The sequence below is a fragment of the Phlebotomus papatasi genome, chromosome 2 (assembly GCF_024763615.1).
Source record: "Phlebotomus papatasi isolate M1 chromosome 2, Ppap_2.1, whole genome shotgun sequence".
Classification (NCBI taxonomy): Eukaryota; Metazoa; Arthropoda; class Insecta; order Diptera; family Psychodidae; genus Phlebotomus; species Phlebotomus papatasi.
This window is the reverse complement of record NC_077223.1, coordinates 10,927,904-10,954,457: the sequence shown is the minus strand read 5'-3', so window position 1 is coordinate 10,954,457 and position 26,554 is coordinate 10,927,904. Positions and strand designations below refer to the sequence as shown.

General features: G+C 32.7%; 4 protein-coding genes across 4 annotated transcripts in view; 2 read left to right on the top strand and 2 right to left on the bottom strand.

Moving 5' to 3' along the window:
* The window catches only part of LOC129803835 (MD-2-related lipid-recognition protein-like), a 25,826-nt gene extending 18,803 nt beyond the window's left edge, over positions 1 to 7,023 (bottom strand). Inside the window, exon 1 of the mRNA XM_055850646.1 lies at positions 6,803 to 7,023. Coding sequence (XP_055706621.1) covers positions 6,803 to 6,896 — 94 coding nt within the window. The 5' untranslated portion in view covers positions 6,897 to 7,023. The remainder of the gene's footprint in view (positions 1 to 6,802) is intronic.
* LOC129803808 (protein transport protein Sec31A) overlaps positions 1 to 26,554 on the top strand; it is a 108,428-nt gene that overhangs the window by 14,238 nt on the left and 67,636 nt on the right. The window lies entirely within an intron of this gene.
* LOC129803839 (uncharacterized) lies at positions 4,842 to 5,586 on the top strand. Its single transcript, XM_055850652.1, has 2 exons — positions 4,842 to 5,058; positions 5,119 to 5,586. Exons 1-2 carry the CDS (start codon positions 4,914 to 4,916, stop codon positions 5,298 to 5,300), a joined length of 327 nt encoding a protein of 108 aa, XP_055706627.1. The 5' UTR covers positions 4,842 to 4,913; the 3' UTR covers positions 5,301 to 5,586.
* Positions 6,884 to 26,554, bottom strand: LOC129803752 (uncharacterized). Its single transcript, XM_055850533.1, has 7 exons — positions 26,349 to 26,554; positions 17,342 to 17,577; positions 17,100 to 17,279; positions 13,813 to 14,038; positions 10,515 to 11,798; positions 9,800 to 10,452; positions 6,884 to 7,953 (listed from the first exon to the last, which is right to left on the bottom strand). Exons 1-7 carry the CDS (start codon positions 26,383 to 26,385, stop codon positions 7,789 to 7,791), a joined length of 2,781 nt encoding a protein of 926 aa, XP_055706508.1. The 5' UTR covers positions 26,386 to 26,554; the 3' UTR covers positions 6,884 to 7,788.

Genomic DNA, 26,554 nt, shown 5'->3' with positions numbered 1-26,554 from the left:
TATCATGGTTTTTATTTTAGAAACTCATGGTTTTGATTTCAGAGTATTATGGTTTTGATTTTAGAGTACTGTGGTTTTGATTTTAGAGTATTGTGGTTTTGATTTTAGAGTATTGTGGTTTTGATTATAGAGTATTGTGGTTTTGATTTTAGAGTATTGTGGTTTTGATTTTAGAGTATCATGGTTTTGATTTTAGTGTATTGTGGTTTTGATTTTAGAAACTTATGGTTTTGATTTTAGAGTATTATGGTTTTGATTTTAGAAACTCATGGTTTTGATTTAAGAGTATTATGGTTTTGATTTTAGAGTATCATGGTTTTGATTTTAGAAACTTATGGTTTTGATTTAAGAGTATTATGGTTTTGATTTTAGAGAATCATGGTTTTGATTTTAGAGTATTATGGTTTTGATTTTAGAGTATCATGGTTTTTATTTTAGAAACTCATGGTTTTGATTTAAGAGTATTATGGTTTTGATTTTAGAGTACTGTGGTTTTGATTTTAGAGTATTGTGGTTTTGATTTTAGAGTATTGTGGTTTTGATTATAGAGTATTGTGGTTTTGATTTTAGAGTATTGTGGTTTTGATTTTAGAGTATCATGGTTTTGATTTTAGTGTATTGTGGTTTTGATTTTAGAAACTTATGGTTTTGATTTTAGAGTATCATGGTTTTGATTTGAGAGTATTATGGTTTTGATTTTAGAAACTTATGGTTTTGATTTTAGAGTATTGTGGTTTTGATTTTAGAGTATCATGGTTTTGATTTTAGAGTATTGTGGTTTTGATTTTAGAGTATTGTGGTTTTGATTTTAGAAACTTATGGTTTTGATTTTAGAGTACTGTGGTTTCGATTTTAGAGTATTGTGGTTTTGATTTTAGAGTATCATGGTTTTGATTTTAGAGTATTGTGGTTTTGATTTTAGAGTATCATGGTTTTGATTTTAGAGTATTGTGGTTTTGATTTTAGAAACTTATGGTTTTTATTTTAGAGTATTATGGTTTTGATTTTAGAAACTTATGGTTTTGATTTTAGAGTACTGTGGTTTTGATTTTAGAGTATTGTGGTTTTGATTTTAGAGCATCATGGTTTTGATTTTAGAGTATTGTGGTTTTGATTTTAGAAACTTATGGTTTTGATTTTAGAGTATCATGGTTTTGATTTTAGAAACTCATGGTTTTGATTTTAGAGTATTATGGTTTTGATTTTAGAGTATCATGGTTTTGATTTTAGAGTATTGTGGTTTTGATTTTAGAGTATTGTGGTTTTGATTTTAGAGTATTGTGGTTTTGATTTTAGAGTATCATGGTTTTGATTTTAGAGTATTGTGGTTTTGATTTTAGAGTATTGTGGTTTTGATTTTAGAGTATTGTGGTTTTGATTTTAGAGTATTGTGGTTTTGATTTTAGAGTATTGTGGTTTTGATTTTAGAGTATCATGGTTTTGATTTTAGAGTATTGTGGTTTTGATTTTAGAGTATTGTGGTTTTGATTTTAGAGTATTGTGGTTTTGATTTTAGAGTATCATGGTTTTGATTTTAGAGTATTGTGGTTTTGATTTTAGAGTATCATGGTTTTGATTTTAGAGTATTGTGGCTTTGATTTTAGAGTATCATGGTTTTGATTTTAGAGTATCGTGGTTTTGATTTTAGAGTACCAGGGTTTTGATTTTAGAGTCTCATGGTTTTGATTTTAGAGTATCGTGGTTTTGATTTTAGAGCATTGTGGTTTTGATTTTAGAAACTTATGGTTTTGTTTTTAGAAACTTATGGGTTTGATTTTAGAAACTTATGGTTTTGACTTTAGAAACTTATGGGTTTGATTGTAGAAACTTATGGGTTTGATTTTAGAAACTTATGGGTTTGATTCTAGAAACTTATGGTTTTGATTTTAGAGTATCATGGTTTTGATTTTAGAAACTTATGGTTTTGATTTTAGAAACTTATGGGTTTGATTTTAGAGTCTCATGGTTTTGATTTTAGAGTATCGGGGTTTTGATTTTAGAGTAACGTGGTTTTCATTTTAGAGTATTATGGTTTTGATTTTAGAGTATCATGGTTTTGATTTTAGAGTATTGTGGTTTTGATTTTAGAGTATCATGGTTTTGATTTTAGAGTATTGTGGTTTTGATTTTAGAGTATTATGGTTTTGATTTTAAAGTATCATGGTTTTGATTTTAGAAACTTATGGTTTTGATTTTAGAGTATGATGGTTTCGATTTTAGAGTATCAAGGTTTTGATTTTAGAAACTTATGGTTTTGATTTTAGAGTATTATGGTTTTTCTAAAATCGAAACCCTGATACTCTAAAATCAAAACCATGATACTCTAAAATCAAAACCACAATACTCTAAAATCAAAACCATAAGTTTCTAAAATCAAAACCATAATACTCTAAAATCAAAACCATGGGACTCTAAAATCAAAACCCTGATACTCTAAAATCAAAACCATAATACTCTAAAATCAAAACCATGAGACTCTAAAATCAAAACCCTGATACTCTAAAATCAAAACCATGGGACTCTAAAATCAAACCCATAAGTTTCTAAAATCAAACCCATAAGTTTCTAAAATCAAACCCATAAGTTTCTAAAATCAAAACCATAAGTTTCTAAAATCAAAACCATGATACTCTAAAATCAAAACCATAAGTTTCTAAAATCAAACCCATAAGTTTCTAAAAACAAAACCATAAGTTTCTAAAATCAAAACCACAATGCTCTAAAATCAAAACCACGATACTCTAAAATCAAAACCACGATACTCTAAAATCAAAACCATGATACTCTAAAATCAAAACCACAATACACTAAAATCAAAACCACAATACTCTAAAATCAAAACCATAAGTTTCTAAAATCAAAACCATAATACTCTAAAATCAAAACCACGATACTCTAAAATCAAAACCATGATACTCTAAAATCAAAACCACAATACTCTAAAATCAAAACCATGAGACTCTAAAATCAAACCCATAAGTTTCTAAAATCAAACCCATGAGTTTCTAAAATCAAAACCATAAGTTTCTAAAATCAAAACCATGATACTCTAAAATCAAAACCACGATACTCTAAAATCAAAACCATGATACTCTAAAATCAAAACCACAATACTCTAAAATCAAAACCATGAGACTCTAAAATCAAACCCATAAGTTTCTAAAATCAAACCCATAAGTTTCTAAAATCAAACCCATGAGTTTCTAAAATCAAAACCATAAGTTTCTAAAATCAAAACCATGATACTCTAAAATCAAAACCATAAGTTTCTAAAATCAAAACCACAATGCTCTAAAATCAAAACCACGATACTCTAAAATCAAAACCATGAGACTCTAAAATCAAAACTCTGATACTCTAAAATCAAAACCATGAGACTCTAAAATCAAACCCATAAGTTTCTAAAATCAAACCCATAAGTTTCTAAAATCAAACCCATAAGTTTCTAAAATCAAAACCATAAGTTTCTAAAATCAAAACCATGATACTCTAAAATCAAAACCATAATTTTCTAAAATCAAACCCATAAGTTTCTAAAAACAAAACCATAAGTTTCTAAAATCAAAACCATGATACTCTAAAATCAAAACCATCATACTCTAAATTCAAAACCATAAGTTTCTAAAATCAAACCCATAAGTTTCTAAAAACAAAACCATAAGTTTCTAAAATCAAAACCACAATGCTCTAAAATCAAAACCACGATACTCTAAAATCAAAACCATGAGACTCTAAAATCAAAACCGTAATACTCGAACATCAAACCCATGTTTCTAAAATCAAACGCATAAGTTTCTAAAATCAAACCCATAAGTTTCTAAAATCAAAACCATAAGTTTCTAAAATCAAACCCATAAGTTTCTAAAAACAAAACCATAAGTTTCTAAAATCAAAACCACAATGCTCTAAAATCAAAACCACGATACTCTAAAATCAAAACCATGAGACTCTAAAATCAAAACCCTGATACTCTAAAATCAAAACCATGAGACTCTAAAATCAAAACCATGATACTCTAAAATCAAAACCACAATACTCTAAAATCAAAACCAAAAGTTTCTAAAATCAAAACCATGAGTTTCTAAAATCAAAACCACAATACTCTAAAATCAAGACCATAATAGTATAATAGAATTCAAAACCACTATACTCTTATTTCGAAACGATGATTTCGCTAAGATCAAAACCAAAATAGTCTTAACTCGAAACCTCTATACATACTCTAAAATCAAAACCATGACCTTCTAACTTTAAAACTTCTGTATGCTCTATCAGTCTTCAAAACTACGATTCTCTAAAATCAAACCCACTGTTCTCCTATTATTAAGCACAATTTATTCTATTTTTTAAACTATCATACTCTTTTAGAGAAATTCAAGCGCAAAATATCTCAATTATAGGGGAAAATAGTTTGAAATTCTTGTACTCTTGATTCAAAACCACGTTTCTTAATTTTTTCTAACTCAAAATTTTTCTCTGTGTAGCTTTCATTAAGAAATATAACAACATTTTAATAAATCACTTAATTTTTTTTAGTTTTTATATTTTATGTTTTGAAATTTTGTGTTGTTCATTAATATTTTTTAACTAATCTTATTTATTATTATTGTGAAAGCAATATTTTTAAAAAGGTTTTGTTTATAATTCGTAAAAAGTAATTTTATAAAAAAATATTAATAGAGTAAAATTATAAGTGAAGATTATCAATAGTTTGATCTCCATATTTGTCGCCGAACGTCGTACGACATCCACAGAATATCTGTGCCTTTTACGCGTGTTAAATAATTGCAGACACCTTGTTATTGGGCTGAAACTATTGGCGGCAGGCAAGAGGCAAGACGCAATCAGTGTATTTTTTCGCTTTCTGTCAGTTTTGTGATTTTCGTTGTGTTGTGATTTTTGTGGAAAGAAATATGTCATTTAATTTAATAAAAACAGTGGAAAATGGGCTCATGTACGTGGAGGCTCTACCTTCCGGATGGGAAGTTAATGGGATTTTGTCCTGGCCAACTTCTGGCAACATTGAGCATTTCAGATCAAACGCAAATTCCCTTCCAGGTTTGTACAATTAAAAGAGGCTTTTTCACGAATTTATAACTTTTTCTTGTATTTTTTCAGGAGGAAACTGGATTACTTGTCCATGTGTGGTGATGTCGACTCATGAAACCTTCAGAGAAGCAATTCACATGGAGTGTCTTCCGGAAATGCTGAGCACAGGACGTGAAGATGAGAAAATACGGTTCCTCAGAGAAGGCGCAAAAAGCATTATGGATGCCCCGAAGGTCTCCCGAAGCCAGTAGGCTACAACAAGATGATAGCAGAGGTTTCCTCACAGCCTGAAAGTCAGACACAGGTTCAGTAAGACCCAAGAAGACACAGGATTAACTTCTCAGTCGCAGATTACTTCACGACACGTTGAAAACCTCGCATATCTTCAAATTTCTTCTGGCTAAATGCATCTGGCTTCAGAAAATTCTCCAAGTTTGCGAACTTCAGATATCTGAAGATGACAGTGTTATGACGCCTGACCATCTTTTAATGCTGGAGAGTTTCTGGAGATTAATTTTACTGCTCATGGTGCACAGAAACAAGAGGAAACCCATCAAAAAATGTCACTGATATGGATTGTAAAAACCAAGAGATAAATGTGAGAAAACATAACCTCAGTTTTTCTTTTCATTTTTATTATTGAAATCCTTGAAAGGAAAGTTGTGAAACGTGAAACTCACTGATCACGCAGCAAAAAATCATGTAAATTAGACAGGATTCTTTAGCTTCTTTCACAAGGGAGCATCCCAATCTCATCCCAACCTCAGCACGAAAGGAGCTAAATGGTCATTCAAGCTTTCTGGCTTATTACGTGCATTCCCACAATAACCCGAGACAACTCGTAGTAGAGGAACTTCTGTTTTCACGATAATTCAAAAAAGAATTGACCAGAGCTGCGGTTTAGGTGACCTGCAGATTGGCAAGCCGTCAACATGGAGCTGCAATGTGATTTCCATATCCTGGTTCAAATTTTCACAAACTTCACTTCACATATGTAAATATTTTGCTTAGAATTTGACAAGAACTGTCGAAAAGCGTTTGAGACAAATTAACGTCATCTTAAGGTAAATCTTCATTCCACAAGTAACGTAATTGTTTGAGAAAATAGTTTCAAAAGAATTACGTTATTATGACAAGGCTGGTTTCACGTTATTAATTAAAGTAACTACAACGTTACATTTAGGTCATAAGGGTTTACTAATCTCAGAGCAACTCGAGGTAAAATTAGTGACGTGCGACTACCGTTTCCATTACCTCAATTTGGCACTATAGTAATATTTTGCCACTTGGGTTGCTTTTAATTCATTTTTTTATATAATATAAACATTTTATCACACATTTACAGTGATTGTGAGAGTTTTCTTATCTCTATTTCAGTATTATCTGTCAATATCGTATCAAATATCATCAAAAGATAATTCAATAAATCAAAGAAATGGCAATTATCTACCCCTTTGTAATTCAAACAATCGTTAAAATTGCTAGTACTTCGAACTTAACAGCATAAATACACAAATCAACCTTTGAACACTTAAAATAGTTGTTGATTGAAAATGAGACCACGGTTCGTAAATTAAGCAGATAATCAAAATTTTTCCAATGCTAAAAAGCTGAATGAAGATCAAGTATTGTGACCTTTACCACAAAGAAACAACTTAAAATTTATTCAAATTCATATATGATAAGCAAAAGGCTAATCATGCAAAATTCGGTATAATTTTTTGAACTAAAAAAAAGTTAAATATGTACTTACATTTTTCCTCGCACTCATGAAATCTCACAAGTTCTGATGCACTCAGTGAAATGACCATACACACAATAAGAACAACATGAGTTATTTTAAACATCTTTTTTTATGTCACTGTAGAGTATTAGAGAAAAGTACAAAAAAAAAGATAATTTATTTGAGCTATAAATCTTAAGATGAACTGAGTGAGAAGATCACTGTCTCCCGCTGAAGATGAAATAGAACTGAGTGGGAATATTTGGTAAATCGACAAAATAATTTCAGTCTTGATGTCAAACATACAATCAGAGAGCTTATCGGTATTTTTGACTGCAGTGTCATGAAATATATTCTAAACATTTTTAGTGATAACAGTGCCACTTTTACACGCAAATATATACACTAAGATTGCTAAACTTATTAATCTCTGCTTTGTCTGAACAAAAAGGGGGAATGATACTTTTATTTACTTTACTATTTATCATGATTAAATAATGTCTTAAAATTACAAAGAGTTACAATAATAGTTATCCCATGAATAACAATAGCCAATGTCCAAAAGTTAATCAGCTGATGGGCCACAAAAAAAATCTTATAATAGAGAAAGGCACGTGCAATGTTTTATTTTGAATGCAAGAAGTGCAATTTTCATTTTATTTCTCTAAATAAAAAAAATAAAAAAAATGTTCATCTTTGGTGAATTATTCCCAGAAGAAGGACATTTTTAAATTGAAGAAAAAAAATCCTTTGACGATACTTTCTGCAGCATGTACTGTAAATTATGTTAAAGTGAAGATTCAATGATTAGTGAATATTTATTTTATACAATTGCGATTGCACTGATCCGGCCCAAAAAAAATTTCTATCCAATATGATGCTAAAAACGTTGATGGAATGCTCAAATTTTGATCATTAGAACAATTTTACAAACCTACGCGGTAAAAGAGAGTGGCAAAAGAAGAAGTAATGGAATGAGCTGAAAATTGAGAAGGAATACCACTAAGGAAGAATTGTTAGACGATACAGAGTGTTGTGTCCTTGCAGAGGGATATTTGAGCCTCCTGGAGGATGCGCAATCTTGGCCCTAGAGGAACACCAAGCTTCTGGAGACGTTCTTCACCCAAGTACGGCAATTCAATCATACCCACTTTCTCCGATTCAAATAGCGAAGCGTATTTCTGGAATTTAATCATGAGAGAAATCATTAGAAATTTTCAATATTAATTGCTCAATTACAAATTAAATAAAATTGTAAGCAACTAAAGAATCATTGCACACAAAAAAATGTGAACGCTATTTTCTAAACAGATGACAAACGCTTTATAGCTTTACAAAATGCTTGAACTCATGACTCATTAAAATAAAAGATCAATAATTACTTAAACTTAAAATTTTTGTTCAGTATGGGGAGATGGGGCTACTTTGAGCTGTGGGACTACATTGTTATGCGATTTTTCGCATATTTCTAAACACTCAGAAAAATAAACGGCTAAAACTTACTCGATTAATTTATCTCTTTTTCGTTGTGATTTTCGATTAACTATATTTTGGAGTTGATTTTACTTCTATTTAGATGTAATATTCGTAAGAGTTATTTCAACTTTTTTATCCTAAAATTTACATGACAAAAGAATGTAAGGAACTCTTTATAGGAGTGAAAATAACTCTTTTTATGAGTTTAAATAACTGTCTTTATAAAAGTTAAAATAACTCGTTTCAAGAGTTAAAAGAATTCTGTTTTAGAGTTAAAATAACTCTTTCAAATCTCAAAATGGATAAATTTTGCAATTTTATATATTTTCTATATTATCATTTCCTTTATTAATATTTTCTTAATCTCAAATTCCCCATGTTTCGAGCAAGATATCACATAATGATGCACTGCACATGTCTTCATGAAACACTGTTAGGCATATTTCTGATTGATGTTTCATATGAACTTTGTCACATGAAAATCTTCTTGACTGAAGTATATTCTTAAAGCGAAAACACTTAAACATATACTTCAGTCGAGATAAAATTTTACACCGAAAAAGGATAATAATTACATCGATATTCTTCGAGTTGATTCAACTCGCACGTAGAGTTGCTTCAACTCTACAAAGTTTTTCCTAGTGAAGAAAACTGAATTTTAACATGATGTAAATTGGATAGACAAAACAATTGTGGATCTAAATAAAATAAAAGTAAAGACCAGCTTCATTTAGAAATAGACGAAAAATCTAATGTAGCCTCACAGCTCAAAGTAGCCTCACATCCTCCTATTTATTTTTCTTTTTTTGTACTATTTTACTGCTCAAACTCAAAGAGACAGAAGTACTTTTTTTCAAATTTGTCACTGATCTGGAACTCAAATGGTAACAGATATCAACTTCCGCTCTTCGGTGACCCCTAATAAAAAACATTATCTCTAGACATTTTTTCACTTTTTCCCCTGCTCGACCCCACTTTTTCTACCAAATGTTCTACGGATATGTTTTGGAGGTAACCCAGCAAACATTTCGTCCATGCATAATAATCGAAAAAATGTTCTACATCTAATTTTCGAAGATCAAAGTTTAACCGCTGTGGAGAGCCTATTTTTCCACCTATTTGCTTAAATTTGGATTTTTTTGGAAAGGTCTTGATATTTCCAATCCGGCTGCATCGATTTTATTCTGTAATTAATCGGTAAAGTACTCATAATCAGTTTATCTTTTTATATTATTTTATTTTTATTTGTCCGAAAGAGATTTTGACTTTCGGTCTTCAGTGACCCCCCCATAAATCAATATTAGCTCGAGAATTTTTCCCCTTTGTCCCCTTACTTTTGTCCCCCTTATTTTTGTCCGAAAATATGTTTGCCACAAATTTTTTTTTTAAATTCAATTTCCGCTAAGTTGGTCATATCCCCTGCCATATCTTTAATTTCTAAAATCAACTATTATTGAATTCCATTTTTTTTTTAAATAATTTTTGTCTTAATTTGACAGTAAATTTTTGTGTGTCATATTCAAAAATTCAAATTAACGAACAATTCCTTACCTCATACCCCAGCTTCTTGAGGAAGAGTCTCATGAGGGGTGGATCTTCACCGAAGAATTTAGTGAGCTTCTTCACACGCTTGGGATTTGTGAGATTTGGTGGCTCAGCACTTGTACCCTGACCCTGAAAATTCATCGAATGATTCGTCTGAACACGCAATGTCGCCAGATCATCCCGTAATCTCTCGAGTTCCTGCGTCACAACATGCTGTGATCTCATTTCTGACGATAAATGGGCCACACTCCTCGCCAGAGTAACCACATGGGACTCCAGACGTTGGAATCTCTTATTGATACCCTTCATATCTCGCACCTTCCGACGCTCATCCGTTCGCCGCCGCTCCCTAATTGGTCGACCACTGACAGAGGATGATGGCAGGGACGAGAGACTTCCCTGGCGACGTCTAGCTCCTCCTCCACGAGGATTCTCATGCAATCTGTTGGGGATCCCCGGAATCTTTGATCCGATTATCCTCAAAACTTCACTGTACATGTACTCAAGACCCTCCAATTGGCTTCGGATGTGCCTGAGGCCCTGAGTATCAGTTTCTGAATCACTGACAGATTGTCCAGCGCACCAGGGAGCCCCCAGTAGGGACTCTAAATCGAGAGATCGTGTTGTCGTTGAAGCTACATCATTGTCCAAGCCAAATACTGAAAAAAATTGGAGGAATAAATAAAGCAACTGATTCTGTGGTAAAATCATCTGTACTCACAATGCCTTTTGAGGAGTGTCTGCTCATGTCTTTTTGTCCCGGATCGTGAATGATTCTGCTTCTGCACAGCGGAGCCTGGCCATCCTGCCCTAGATGGCCCAATTGGTCCAGAACTCCTCCCTGGACGATTGTAGCTATCAGCTCCATACTCCTGCTTTGCGGGGGTTTCCTTAACCTGCCCAGCAGGAGTATATCTCGTGCTTCCGCCCGGAGACAGGGGAGGAAGTGGAGGAGTCACTGAAGAAGCACTCCCTGAGATCGTGCTTTCAGGCCTTATTGAGAGATTCTGCATACCAGGATCCAGGATTTGCCTCAATTCAGCATCGACAATATCTGCCCATTCGGAATCGTCCCCCTTCGTGCGCACAGGAGGGCTCGGATTCTCTAGACTTGTGTCTACAGGAGCACCTTTACGACAGCTGGAGTATGCAGCACTTCCACGACCAGAGTCAACATTTGAACTCTGATTGCCACTCTTATCGTAGTCAGAACTAGCTCCTGATCCCGACACCTGCTTCCCAATCTCAGGAGTGGCTTTGTCCCGATGATCGGGTTTTTGAGGAAGTTTCGGAGGTTCAGGCATTTGGGGTTTTGCTGGATGTTGGCTCATCTGATGCTCATGTACACCCTGATATTGCCAGACTCTCTCAGGGTGAACATACGATGAGTTGCAATCTTTCTGGTCATTCTGAGCTTTATACATCTCCTCCGGAGGAGGTTGATAGCTTCCTGGAGAGTGGGAAGCTTGTTTGTCCTGAGCTTGAAGCACTTGGTAGCTCAATTGCTGTTGGAGATTTGTGGCATAGGCTGACTGGAAGGGAATACCTCCCTGTCTGTTTGAGTATGACTGACCATGGGGCTTCTCCTGCTGATACATAGCCTGCAAACGGGGCGCTTGAGATGTGAATCCACCCTCATCGCTGTCTGTGACATCGATGTTGGCCAGTGAGCTTCTTTTAGCTGTTTTGAAGTGAGGATGGAAGTTCTGTTGTGGCTCCTCGTGCTCTTTGGGAATATTGAGTTGGGGCTGAGATACTGCCTTCTGTGGCTGATTGACATTGGATGGATAGGGTCTAGGGGGCGGGGTTTGATGATGCTGATAGGGAACTCGGGGTGAACCGGAAGAAGATCTGTCTGGCCAGACGTTAGGCTGAGAATTATTGAGGCCATTATTCTGTCTCATATGAGCCGGAAGAGATATGTAGGGTGATTTATGATCGCCAGACTCAATGCATTGATTCATCTGGAGTTGAGGTGAGTGAACGTTGTTGAGCTCATCAATGCCTGGAAATCACAAAGTTCTTGTAATATACAAGGAGATTTAAATATTGCCTAATGTCCTAGCCACAATTACGACTTAAACCGAGAGACGGCTTAACTTAATTATAATCAAAATAATGATCATATTATTTCCATCAGTTTCTGACTAAAGCTGTCTACACATTAGACAAATGATTGAAATAATAGCATTTCAAAGTGACATTGAAAAGAAACTTCAATATTGAAGCGAATATTGAAACCAATATTTCAATAATTGCCTACACACTGAACAAATTGATTTCAATATTAAAACTGCAATATTAAAAACACCGGCTCGTCAGGGATTCACAGATCTTCTGGAATTTTCTTCCGTGTTTTGTCAAGAACACCCAAAAATACCCAAGTTGGTCAGAAGATTTCTCCAGCTTCCTCCAGGAAATCCCAGATCTTCTGGGATTTTCTTGTTCATTATGCTCAAAGCACTTCAGATACATTCTGTAGTCAGAGGATTCCTGGAGCTTCCTCCAGAAAATCCCAGATCTTCTGGTATTTTCTTGTATAATATGTCAAAAACACTTCAGATACTTTCTGTGGTCAGAGTATTCCTGGAGCTTCCTTTAGAAAATCCCAGATCTTCTGGGATTCTCTTGTACATTATGCCCAAAACACTTCAGACACATTCTGTGGTCAGAGGATTCTTAGAGCTGTCTCCAGGAAATCCCAGATCTTCTGGGATTTTCTTGTATATTATGTCAAAAACACTTCAGATTGGAAACAAAAGCCAAATTGAATTAATAACTTGAATTCTCACAGACTTTCAGGATCATGCTTCGTATCATACCGTGTGGCTACAACCACAAGCCTTCGTTCCCTCTGTATGATTCCAATTCTTATCATAAAATTATACTTATATGAAGTGGGATTTCTGGAGGAAGCTCCAGGAATCCTCTGACCACAGAATGTATCTGAAGTGCTTTGGGCATAATATTCAAGAAAATCCCAGAAGTTCTGAGATTTTCTGGAGGAAGCAGGTGATTAGTACTGACCAAGTTGGGTTCTTGAGGAGATTGAACAAAATATATAATCAAATTCCAAGAATCTGGGATTTTCTGGAGAAAGCAGGAGAGATGTGTCTTGACTTGGATTTTGATCTTGGATGTGTTTTCATTCATGAACAAGGAAAATCCGGCAGTTCTGTGATGTTCTGAAAGACGAAGATTCCTGACCATTAAAAAATATTGAAGGAAATATCAAATCAATTTGATATTTAGAATTTCTTTGAAATTTTATTTCAATGTGACTTTGAAATTTTTTATTGAAAAGATTTGGCCTAGTTTGTAGCCATTCAAAATAATGAAATAAAATATTGAATAAAATGTTCCATATTGAAACAAATATTTCAATATTTGCGTACACACTGGACAATTTTCTTCAATATTGAAACATTTATGTCAATAAATCTTTATAATGTGGAGACAATCCTTGTCAATATTTGACATTGAAAAGAAATATTTCAATAAATTATGTCTAATGTATAGCCAGCTTAATTCGCATCTCGGCTTAAGCTAAGAAACGGCTTAGTCGGTGGAAACTGATGGGAATTTAGTCAAACCATTATTTTGATTATAATTACGTTAAGCTGTCTCTCAGCTTAAATCGTCTGGGTTTACGCATGTGAGCTTATTATTAATTTTTTTAGTAAATGTAAAAATTCTCAAAGTTGTTTTAAGTCTTTTAAAGTGAATTATTAATCGATAAGAGTCTATCTACTAATAAGTTAACAGTGCAATTTAGGGGGAAGTGGGGCAACTTTGAAATTAGGATTTTCACCTATTTTTAAATAAAATTGAGCCTTATCGTGATATAATTTAGCAGCACAAAGTTGAGAAGCTAAATTACATTATGATATGGCTCACTTACATTTAAAAATAGAAATCCGAATTTCAAAGCTGCCCCACATTCAAAGGTGCCCCACCACTTCCCTATACTGGATAACGTTACTTTTAGATCCTATTTTTCCCCGGTAGAAAGAACTTACCTTCAGAGTTGTCCTTTCTAAATTTCGAGGATATCAAATCCTTAAGCGTATGATAAGTCTTAGTTACGGCATTCTTGGACGAATCCCTCATGTCGTTGTTCTTGCTGTTATTTTCGCGCTCAGCCAGGGCCGTAACGTCTTCTGGGAGACGAGCCGGTGTTCTTGGAATCGCCCCACATGCCACTTTTGGCGGCAACTGAGCAGATTGCTGCTGTGGCAGGGAGTTCTGCAAGAACAAAAGCGGGCAAAACACCCAAAAAATCAGAATCTAAATTAAAAATCTCAAATATTGATTCAGCTTCGCGGCATTTTAGCAAAACCCGCTTGGAAGCTGACTCAGGTTTCAGCAGCAGCAGAAGCTATTGTTATTAATCTTTTGTGAAACTTTACTTTCTAATATTTCTTCTCACCATTATTCAATTTTGCTTGTACAAGCCAGAGATGCACATGGAATTTCTGGCCAAAAGACTAGAGATCCAGATCATCAGCCACACTTTTGCCATTACATTTTTTTCTCATAAACCATAAACAGTACCCAGTCAGCGAAATACAACCCTGGTGAAAATAGCTTTCATGCATGAAGTGTACAACGTTCGAATTGCTAATGAGTGTATTCTACTTCCACAAGAATTACCTTCACCGGGCCATCATCAACCATTAATAGCAATTCTTTGACTGTGTATGTATCAAGTTATATAAAGTAGTTGAGAAAAAAAGTTGTGAAGCAAATACAAATGTAATAAATGTACATAAATTAATGCATTTTCCCCCTTCAAACACTGGCCACGGTAATTCAACAGGTGCTGCGAAAATCCTCCTGCTTGCAACAGTTAATACCACTTTTCATTCCATTTTTTACCAGGAAAAAATTTACTGAATAATAGCATTTGTTTAAAAAATTTTGCACCATCACGGTGAGAAGATTATCGACAGATATAAGGTATTGAATCTATTGAATTTAAGTAATAATAGCGGATAGTAATATTTCTTATAAATAAAAATTGATAAGTTAATATCCTTAAGTTATCATTTATTACACGTTTTCCAATAATAAAAATTTTCAATAATTGTTTGTTTAGAATGCATACCGGCTTACGCGAAATTAAACTGGTTTAAAAATTATCCAAATACCATTTTTGGTCCTTGAAAATTTAGTTAAATTTATCAGTTGAGAAATACGACCTCTCCATATTGGTTTTACTTTATGGTGCTATTCCAATTAAAAATGAAAAGGAGAAGTTTTTCTTCTGAATAGGGGAGACCGGAGTAGATTAGCCAGCGAATGAAATTTTTCATTGTAGAAAAAACGTTTGAATCAGGCTGATAAATATTTAATTGAATAGAAAGGAATGTATTTTCTTCTAATAAATAATGGTTTCCTCAATATTCCTTCTAAGGCAAACTATAACATGTCACTGTATAATTCTATCCGTGCCTAATTCTGCCCCGGTTTCCCCTACAGGGAGTTCCGCCTTGAGAGAAAACGGACTGAAAGAATTTGATATGAAGGGACTATTGGGAGCTCATTTATAAAAATATTTTTTGAAGTTCCCCTAAATATATGCAAAATTTTTCGTGCGGTATATTTGAAATACATTTCTTATGAATCCGCTGAAAATAGACTGAAAAATTGGCGCCGAAAATACTTTGCATACAGTAGAGTCTCGCTATAGGCCATCGCTCTATAGTCCACAATTTATCGAGCGTTGATTTCAAAACACTGATTTTAAGTTAGGTTATGTTTTTTAGTATGCGACATGCATAATTATTTTAATATTTTTGGCAAACTTTATTAAGTAGTTGTGATAATTGTGATCCATAATGAAGAGAGCAAGGACAAGTACCACAATCGCAAAGAAAGTGGAAGCTGTCGAGCAATTTCCATACTAAAAATCGTTGATAATTTTAAAAACTTACATGGACTATAGTGCGACCCAAGTGTCAAATTTGAAACCAAATATGGACTATAGCGAGACTCTACTGTACATCACGGCGTTTCCCTCACTTATTCCAAAGATATCTCCTGCAAATATGCAAATTGATTGTGTCACTGGAGTTAATTCGCGGACTTTTTTCGGTTCCGAAAAATTCTTTCAAAGCGGAACTCTCTGTATTTTTTAGTACATGTTTGTTCTCATGTGCTTCTTCGTAAGCGACTTATATTTTTGTTGGTTTCTGTAATGATACTGTTTAGTGGTTTTGAAACAAGGCGAGAACAAGGGAAAACATCCGTGACAAGAAGCAACACAAAGAAAAATTAATAATGCAGTCATGTATACAGTCATGTACTAAAAACATTGTTCATGAGAAAGATTTCCCATTTTCATTTTTTATTAGGATAGCACCATTAATCTTTTATAAATACCGAAGGCAAATGATGTACTAAGATGCATTAAGAAACCTCATATTGTTAACGCAAATAATAATATAATAAACCCAAAAGTTCTTTAGAATAATAATATACTTATTTTAAAAGTGACAAAATTACATTCAGATTCAGTGTCAAATATTTTTAGTACAGGTCTGTTCTCAATCAAGTTATCAAAAATTTTAAGTTTTTCTGTACATTATTAAAAAATGAGTATAAATAGCAATAATTAAAAAAAAACAGGAAAAGTTGAATAGTTAAATTTTGGTTTTATACTTTTATATTTTTTCACTCTATTTTCTAATGAGAACAGCTACAGCTGAAGTATTAAATGTAATAAAGTAACAGACATACTAATGGAGCAAAATAAAAGTACTAATTTTTATTTAACTCAAGATTCCGTCTTGTTGCTCTGTGATGTCCTTTAAAGTTTGTAAATGAGTAGAAGAAATAGAAAAAAAATAAAACGTGTAGTGTTCCTATTTTTTAGATTTTAGAACAGCCATGTGCTAAATAATTTTAAACTCCCTACCATTATTTTTGTCATCGCCAGAAATTCAAAATCCTGTAGCTTTAAGATGTTTGTGATTTAGAGAGATGTGTTTCTCCTTTTCAAAAGGAATTGAAGCTGATCATAATGCAAATTAGCTTGACAATTGGTTAGTCGAGCTGAATTATATCATGGTAAAATCGAGGGGAAAAATCTCGATTTCAAAGGTACTTCAATTCAAAGGTGCCCCACTTCCGCCTAAACGATTATTTTTTACTGAATCTTGAGAATATTCTTATACAAATGCAATGCCTCAAAATTTAGGTGCTATAGTGTACTATGCGGCGCGGTATACATCAATAATGTGATGCAATCTCTTCTGCTTGAGATAACTAAAAGAATTTCCTGGGCTATGAATATTGAACTCACCCAGGCCTGAAGATGTTTCGGTTTCGGATGATCTGGTGCAATGGATGCACTCACTGGTCGTGGTAACATTTGCAGAGTAACACCCGTTTTCAGAAATCCCGATGGAGGTGTCCTGTAGTCATTCATGAGGGGAATCTTGGTTGATCCCTTGTCTCCAGATAGTATCAGTTCTTTCTCAATCTGACGAGACATTCACCCCATGAGTTTATGATTCTGCCAGCAGAAACTGGTCAATGACTTACCGGAAACTTGGATGAGTGCGTCCTGAGGGCGGAACCACCGTCATAGGTATTTTCTGTGGTGCCCATGCTATTTGTTAAATCCATGGAGGCCGTAGCTCCTGGAATGGTGGACTCACTGTAAACTGTGGAAGCACCGGGCGGTGGTTGAGGTGGCATTCTGTACGATGGTGGTCTATTTATCTGCTTCGATGGAAGAACTGGATGGAATACACCATTATTTTTCTCACTAAAATTATCTGCAATAGATTGAGAAATTTTGCTGCATCTGAACATATTTTTGAGATAAAGAATAAAAGCATTTTACACATAGGTAATTTCTTAAGGATACAGTGTGAGGTGATTGCAAAATGAGAAATTATGTGCACCAAATCGAGGATATAGTTATCCTAATACCTGATGCTTTTCGTAATCGCGGTTTATGCTGTTTCACCTGTCGCACGGTTCTAACACGAGGTATAAATTCGTCTCGTGGCATTGAAAAGCTATTTTTCTTTCTTCTTCTATGCGTTACTTTCATCCTCTCTATCAATTATCCGTCTAGAAACGGAATAATCTAGTATTACTCGATACATCTTTCATCACTTTTACCAACTAATCATGGGGATCTTATTGCAAGTTTTTCAAACACTACAGTAAAGTTTTTGCGTGCTTTAGTTATATGAAGAATAAATGCTAAGTTACACTGCCCGTTAAATTCCTTAGGTCTCATTAGCTTGTATAGAATATACTCTGAACGAGATGTCAGACAAAAAGTAGAAAAAAATCTTGAGCAAGTTATTTAAAATTATTTATAAAAAAAGATGAACGGAAAATCTGTTCCAATTTTTTTAAGGTAAGTGCTAATATTCGCCGTCTTGTTATTTATGTTATTTCGTTTACATTATAAAACAAATACCTAAATAATAATTTCTAAATGCATTTTAATAATTCCCATATTTTTATTTAGACTTTTGCAAAGATTTGACTTAGAATTATTTATTAAGGGCAATATTGGCAGTATTGATCCAACAGATTTTCAAAAAGTATTACAATTGTTTATATTTTGGAAACTTCAAACCTTCGGAGGCTAAACATATACCTATATTTTGAAGATCTCTTTAGAAATAAACGGTAGAATTATAAGATAAAGTAAGTTATTAGTCTGGAAATTATATTATATCGTTCAAATAAATGTTAAAATGTAATAATTTTTCAAGATAAAAAAATCAACTTTGTGCATTAATTAAATTTTTTACTCGATAATGGATTTAAGATATTGAAAATTTATTTTAAGATGGTAAATATGGAAAGAGCCACATTCCATCGAAATCAATATTTGCGAATAGGTTCTTAAAATTTTAATGTAATTTGTTTTAGAACTGGAACTGATTTATACATTGAACTTCAAAAAATTATATCAAGGTTAATTTAGAGAAAAAATTATATTATCGTTTCTGAAGATCCAAAGTATAACGATAGGCATTTTTTTAAGAACTACATATCGCACTTCGGCGATTTGAGTGGCACTATAAAGATTTCTTTTTTAATTTTTCGATTATTAGAATTGTATTTTAAAGTGACGTAGCAAATTACAATATGAACGCAGGACACCACCCAAGAAGCAAAATAGCTGCCTTATAGAACCAAGTATTAAACAAGTCTTTTAGTGCACTTTTAAAAGACTTAAAGTGAGAATTTTCTTTTGAAATTTCTACAGAAGCTCTTAAGATCCTTAAGAGTGCGCCACTGTACTTATAGTAATCTCAGTGATGGAACCAAGAGCATTATAAGCAAATAAAAAGATTTTTGGTTCTATAATTTCTTACTTAAGGAATCCTACAAGACTATATTAAGAAAAAAATTGCTTCTTGGGCAATGTCCTTTCCGGAAGCGTCAGTGAGAAAGTATCAATTCAGATTCAAACTCCTCAGTTTTCCAAAGCTTTCGGCGTACTGCATTTTTTCGATTGTTAAAGAATTTGATAGGGAATTTTGTGTACTTTCAGAATCCGATCTTTTTTCAAAAATATTGTACTGAAAATTTTCTGTAATTTCAAATTTTCCAAACCCTTGTTTGCAGTATAAGTATAAGAGATTCTTAAAAAGATTAGTAAAACAATAGTGACATTTTTGTTTAGTATATGCTACAAATAGCACAAATAATGATAATTATAAGATGATAATTAATTCATTTAATAATAAAATTTATTAAAAAAAATATTTTTGAATTCATCTATGCAATGTAGGGTAAAGTGGTACAAGTTGGACAGTGGTACAAGTTGGACAATGGTACAATTTGGACAGGGCTTTTCGTCTTGACAAATTTAGTACTTCATTTTTATTTGTATATTTTTAATGCTTTAGTTTTATAATTTGGTTTCTTGTGCTTAGAAACAAATTTTGTACTGTATTTATCAAGAAAAAAGCCATGTCCAACTTGTACCGGCGAATTGTCCAACTTATAACACTAATTCCAAATTATACACTTTACCCTATGGCAATTGGCAAAATTCTGAGTAAAATCCCCAGAAATTTTAAGTGTAATAATGGTGTTTTTTTAAAAAAAAAAAGAGTGGTGTATCGCACATAAAGAAAATGTTTCTTCTCAAAATAGATTGAAATTTTCTGTAATGGCTTATACAGCGGATATAGGATTTACACCGTTTATCTCTAGACTAGAAGTCTAGAGGTTGGTCACCAACGTTAAGACGGCGGTGGGCGCAATACAAGGAAAAGAAATCACTTTTTTTTGTAAACTAGCGTTTTTTAATCATTTGGATGAATAAACATCTATATTATTTATCTAAAAAAATGGATGCACATTGTAAATATTTTGGAGAACGAATAAATAAATGAATAGAATAAATAAATAAATATTGAAACTTTTTCTCAAATCTTTAAAAAATCTTTGTTAGTCTTGTGTTTAGTTATGTTTTATAAAGTTGCATAGAATAAAATTATTTTCAATTGATTGTAAAAGCGACGTGACAGGAAAAGTAGTTTTATATCACTGAGAAAAAAAAGAGGGTGCGATTAACTTTTTTTCTCATAACTTTAACACTTTTTAGGTGTAAAAATATATCAACATTTTTTAATGGTAATTTTATACCTTTCTAAGAGTAAAATTAACATGAAAAAAGGGTAACTTTAACCCCCAATACACCTAAAAAGGGTAATATTTACACCGATTTCGGATCAATAATGCAGGGTAAAATTAACATTTCCGGAATGTTATTTTAACTTTTTCGGATTTCCCTCAGTGATCGCAATATGCAGCTTAAATTTAAAAAAAAATCTATTAGAAATATTGATTTTATTAATATACGGGCTTTTATCTCTACCCAGGTGCAAAAAATGCCACTAAAATCGTGGAAACGCGATATGTATACTAAACTGTATCTGAAAAAGCTACTTGGGAAAACGTTAATTCTAAATTCGAATTTTAAGGTAGAATTTATTTAATACGCACTATTGGATCAAGAGTCTTGAAGTCAAGTGAAATTAATAAGAAAAACTAGATTAGTTTTAAATTTTTTATTTTCTTTTATGTGCGCTCTGAGAAATTATCGTGCGGTACTCTTAAGTGTCCGTCTTTTTAAATTTTACCCTAGTTATGATCAAAATGACATTTTTTCTGTGAATAACTATTTTCTGCGATAACGAATTTACGCTGATACAGCGTAAGTTAGTGAAGAACACTTTAATGGAACAAATTATGCTTTGACGGAGATCGTAATGATTTAACGGGCAATGTGTATTAGCTATAAAAATTCTTACGTAGGATATCTACCTCATGGCTGAATTTTGTCACAGTTCCTCCAAAAAATCGTTAATTTTCGTTAAAAATTTGTATTTTAAATGTAATTACTAAACAAATGTAATAAAAAACCAAACACGAAATTTCTGAAACATTTCAGCAAATGAATTAAAATATTTCATGTTGATTCCACAAAATTCACCAAGCGTTAAAAATTTAACCACAAACACAAATGCACGAAATTCAAAAAAAAAAAACTATTATTCTTTTACTAAATATTTGAGGATTTCACAATGTGCTAATGCATTGTATTACGGGCAAAAAAAATTAGCAAAAATTGACAAAATATCCAAATTCTGGATGAAAAGTGTTGATTCAGCCAAATAAATACCCCATGTTTTGTTAAAGAATGAGGAAAATATTTCAAGGCACGTCTGGTGTGTTTACAAGCAATTCACAAACTATGCCACAAGTGAGACTTTTCATCGTCTACCCTCCAAAACGGCCACCGACAATATAGGCAACCTGCGGAAAATCTCCTCAAGAACCTCAATACATAAGGAACAGAAAGTGAAAGAGTCACTAACCAGTGAATCAGTGTTATTTTTTTTCTTACACTCGAAAAAAATATATATATATATATATTAATCGAAATATAATGCTGTGTGCAGATATAAAAAAGGTTCTATGTATGCTTTGCTATGTACATCCGATTTGATATGTGTATTGGACTATATATACATTTGGATTGAGTGCGAATGTGATGGTCTGAGAAAGAGCTTAAAGAAGAAATCGTGTCATACACCACTGCCTCTTGGAACGTTCGATCTTAATAAAACTCCACCTAAGCCACATTTGCTCTCTTCATCGTTTTACAAGAAAAAAAAAACTACAATATAGTGAAAATTATTAGGCACAGAAATGAAGGTTTCTTTTCTCAAGAGTTTTAAACTTCTTCTTTTTTTCGGACTATTAATGCCCTATTGTTCACATGAGGGAGAAAATTTTTGAAGCTAAACTCCTCCAACACTTGTCCCCTTCCCCAATTTGGTAGCTTCTTCTATAAATATTTGCACATACATTAATTATTAAATTTCTGTAAAAATGAAACATTCTTGCTCGTGAAACTCACAGTCTGTGAAAAGATATTAAATCATTCAGATCTTTAGTTGGATTTACTAAAAAAAAAAACACCAAGATATAATTAGTTTTGAAAAGAGAGAAAATTGCCCACGGAATATTCAAAACGCAAGCTTCTGTGTTCAGCGGATTCTCCACTAATTCACAAAAAAAAGTTTCTATAAGCAAAAATTGCTGAATAGACTTAATTGGAGGAATTATCTGTTTTTCATCCCCATCTTGGAGCCCATTTTAAACTCTCCCAAAAAAATGGTCTGAAGCAAGGGAGAAGGAATAGAAAATTATGGTGTACAGTAAGTTACATCCGTTGTATAAGAAACATTTAAAATTACCCTTCAAAAGCAAAAAGGTCTCTTTATCGTAACATCTTTAAATTAATAAAACATTAAGTTTTTTTTTAAACTCAATGGCACAGCACTGATTCATTTCGCGCAAATTTGAGATAAAGATATGTCTTTATGTCTCTGTTATAACTTTTAGATCGAGAAAATTTCATAAAATCAAAATTTCCATCCCTTTCTTATCAGATTTATTGTAGAAGGAACAGGGGCACCTTTGAATTGGTGCTCTTTTAAAATCCGGACTTTTTTCCTATTTTTATATGGAACTTGAGCTGGAATAGGGCAAAGGGGGAAAAGAGAGATAGGGGGAAGTGGGGCACCTTTGAAAGTGGGGCACCTTTCAAATTGGGATTTCTCATCTATTTTAAAATAAAATTGAGATCGTGATATAATTTAGCTGCACAAACAGATTGAGAAGCTAAATTATATCATGATAAGGCTCAATTTTATTTAAAAATAGGTGAAAAATCCCGATTTCAAAGGTGCCCCACTTTCAAAGGTGCCCCACTTCCCCCTATTTCCAATTTAAAGGTACCCCACTTCGCTCTATTTCGACCACTTTTTATCTTCTTATATCTCACATCAAATTCGATTTTAATTAGAGTGCAAAATATTGCGTCACAAAATCAACAATAAGTTTTTGGCAGTTGTTCAAATTAGGCAATAAGAAAATTTAATTAGTCAGCAAGAAAATAAACATGTTTTTTTGAAAAATTAAATTCTGCTAATGCTTTTGTCTTAGTTTTTAGGTCAACAACACTTCACTAAATCAAAAACTCCTGATCTATTAAAGATATGCGGTATACCGAAGGAATTAAGACTTGAATCTTTTAATTGGCCTTGAAAAATTTATTTTTATTTCATGATTAAGATTGTAAACAAAAAAAAACAAATATTTTCAAACCATTACCTACAGCACTAAATAAACTTTTGAATAACTAAGCTGAAATGGCTGAAATAGAAATGATCAACTTATTTAAAATAACTTTAAAAATTATCGGGAAAATTCTCAAAATATTAATTATTTGAAAAATTTAAGAAAAAATACTCATTGCTTATTAAGTTTTAACTAAAAATAGGAAGCCTGAAAATATCAAAACCTCTTTTTAAGCTTTCTTGAACGGGAATTAAAAAGCTTGTTTAGTTTATTCTAGTCTTTTGAAAACTTTTAACTGAAATCAAAAACCAAAAATATCATAAGTAAAAATATTTTACAAAATTAAATAATTTTCTTATTTTCAGATATTACGTTAGTTCTCTAAATCTCTTTTCGTTTTACAATAATACTATATCATTTAATCAGAATATCTCGCGTTATTTTTTCTTTTTTTTCAAGATTAAATTATTAAAACACTCTAAATACGAGTAATTTTCAAGGAGCTGGTAACCTTGAATGTATGAAAAGTATATTAGAATCTTTTAAAAAACCTTATGCTAATAACAATAGTTAAGAAAGTCATTTATGTCCGGAATTTGTATTGCTTTTTTATTCCCCTTTCACTGGTAAATAAGCTCATTGACTTATTGAAACCAATAACCTAATAGCCTAATAATAAAAAAAAAATGTTTAGAATCTAGGTTCATGCTGCCCTTCTAAATTCGATTGTATTTCTTCTTTACTATTTTCTTGTTTTTTTAGCAATTTATTCCTAGGTGAATCAGTAAACATAACACAATGGATAATTTAGTGATTTTTTTATAAAACGTAAACTTATAATTGGTAATCCAGCATCTTTGTGAATCTCTAGTCTAGATCATCGTTTTCTATTTTGAATACCGTAAATGCAGGTGACTTTTCACCCTTGCTCTTCGTAAGCTTTTTCTTAATTCAAGCACTTAAGGTTCACACTTCACGCCATGAAGTGAGTGGTGTAGGTGGTGCGTATGTCCGGTAATACCGGCTTCAGACCTAAGGCTTAGCCATATAGCTTAATTGCTCAAATTTATTATCACTTACAATTTTTTTGGAAAAAATTTGCTTGGAATTGGATTATTAAACATAAATGACCCATTAGGTTCTCAAAAAGCAATAAAATTGCTCGTTATTTAGGATTTTCATGCCTTCGGGAACTAGGCTAAACTTCTAGTCTGAAGACCGCTTAAGCCTAGATTTTTTTTGTACGAAAAGTATACATAAGAACAATTTCTACGGTAGTGAGCAGTGCTCACCTAGGCACTTACAAGTAGGGGAAACTGGAGCAAAAGTTAACACGGGGTAGCAATAAACACTGCAGTTTTTTCTTTAGTTAGATATTAGGCTTTTGAAGGCGAGACATATATGATTTGATGGTTACAATAGGGATCTTTGTCCACTCAAAAAATGGTCGACATAAGGTCAAGTAGTGTAGGTAGACATAAATATCAGTGTTTCGTGTTACCCCATGTTTACTACTGCCCCAGTCTCTCCTGCTTAGGTACTTATAAGAGGTGTGTGGTTGTATTTCGGAGGTATCTTTATCATGGAAAATTTTTATTATTTAACCTCTTTGATCACTCTACAACAAATACTGTCGATCTGATCTGTTATGTTCGTGAAACGCAGAATTAATAAGAAGCTTATGAAAGTCAGGGGTGCAAAGTCATCCCCGGAGTGCAAAGTCACTCGTAACTACGGTAGTCTAGGTTAGACGAAACATTCAAAACAATACACAATTATATTTTTAAAAAAAATCCAAGATTTCGTTTACAAATTGAACTCGCAATATGTGAAAGTAAAATATCTTTAATTTGAGGCATTATTTTCTGATAAAAGTGAAATTTTTTAATATAGTTTGACTAAACCACAAAATCATAATTTTGTAGTAGAAATCGATAGATTTTTGTATTCACCTTGGAAGAGGTGTAACATATTTTTGAATTAAAGTGATTTTCTTATAATTATGCAGATAAAGTTACTACGATATCGTGGCTTACAGTTTTAAAGATATTTAATTTTGCTAAATTCCTAATCAAAAGGGGAAATTATAGTCCTTAATCTAGGGATTGATTAATACGCCAAAACTTAATCCTAATTTTGATTTTTTCGAATTTCCTTTTAACGTTTTATAAACATTTTAAACAGATAAATTTTATTACAAAACTGTTGAAGAAGTTCTTGATCTTTAGATTAGAATCACACTGATCGTCATATTCTCAGCGTTATTTTCTGATGGTTTTTTTTTATGTTAGTCATGGTCGGATGGAAATCAAGAAGTAGGGGAAAGTGCCCATGCTTTGCACGGTCCCAAGCTTTACAATGACTAAATTTTTCTATTTTTCTGAATAAATACGACTTCGCAATATATTTTTTAAAACAAAATACTTTCCCCTAGTTTTTAAAATATAGAAGAGATGAGTCACATTTACTAAAAAACATATAAAAAATTTAGTCATTATTGTAAAGCTTGGGACCGTGTAAAGCATGGGCACTTTCCCCTATCCTCGCATTAGTTTAAAAGATAATAATATAGAATTTTAGCTTAATATGTACACCAATTTTAATTATTCCCTCTCCCTTGCCAAAGTTTTGCACGAAACTGTCCATTAAATGCCCCTCAAACTCAAAGTCCGATAAAGTTTCTCTAAAAGTTTGTACAGAATTCCATTCCCCCTGGGTTTTCTCATTCTGAATAGAGTTCAGGAAGTGAATTTGAATAAATTGTCGGTGTATTGCACTCCTGATATTGAATATCATAATAAAGGCGAATTTGAGGAGGAATATCACACAAATATAACATATGGGTAACATGGGTAACATGTAAGGGTAATAGTCTCTTGTTGACCGAAGCAAAAGAGACTCCAACGATGCTCACTTTTGTTAGAATGGAGCTGAATCACTGAATCTTTCATTCACGCTTCACACAATGGGGAGTCCTCCGTTAGTATAAAAGAACTTGGGGTGCAAATACAAAAGGACACTGCAAGTTTAAATTTTAAATAAGGAATATCCACAGGTGTTACAAGTCACATTTAATTCGCGCTCTTCACAACTCGACTCGCATAGTGTTTGCTTTCGACT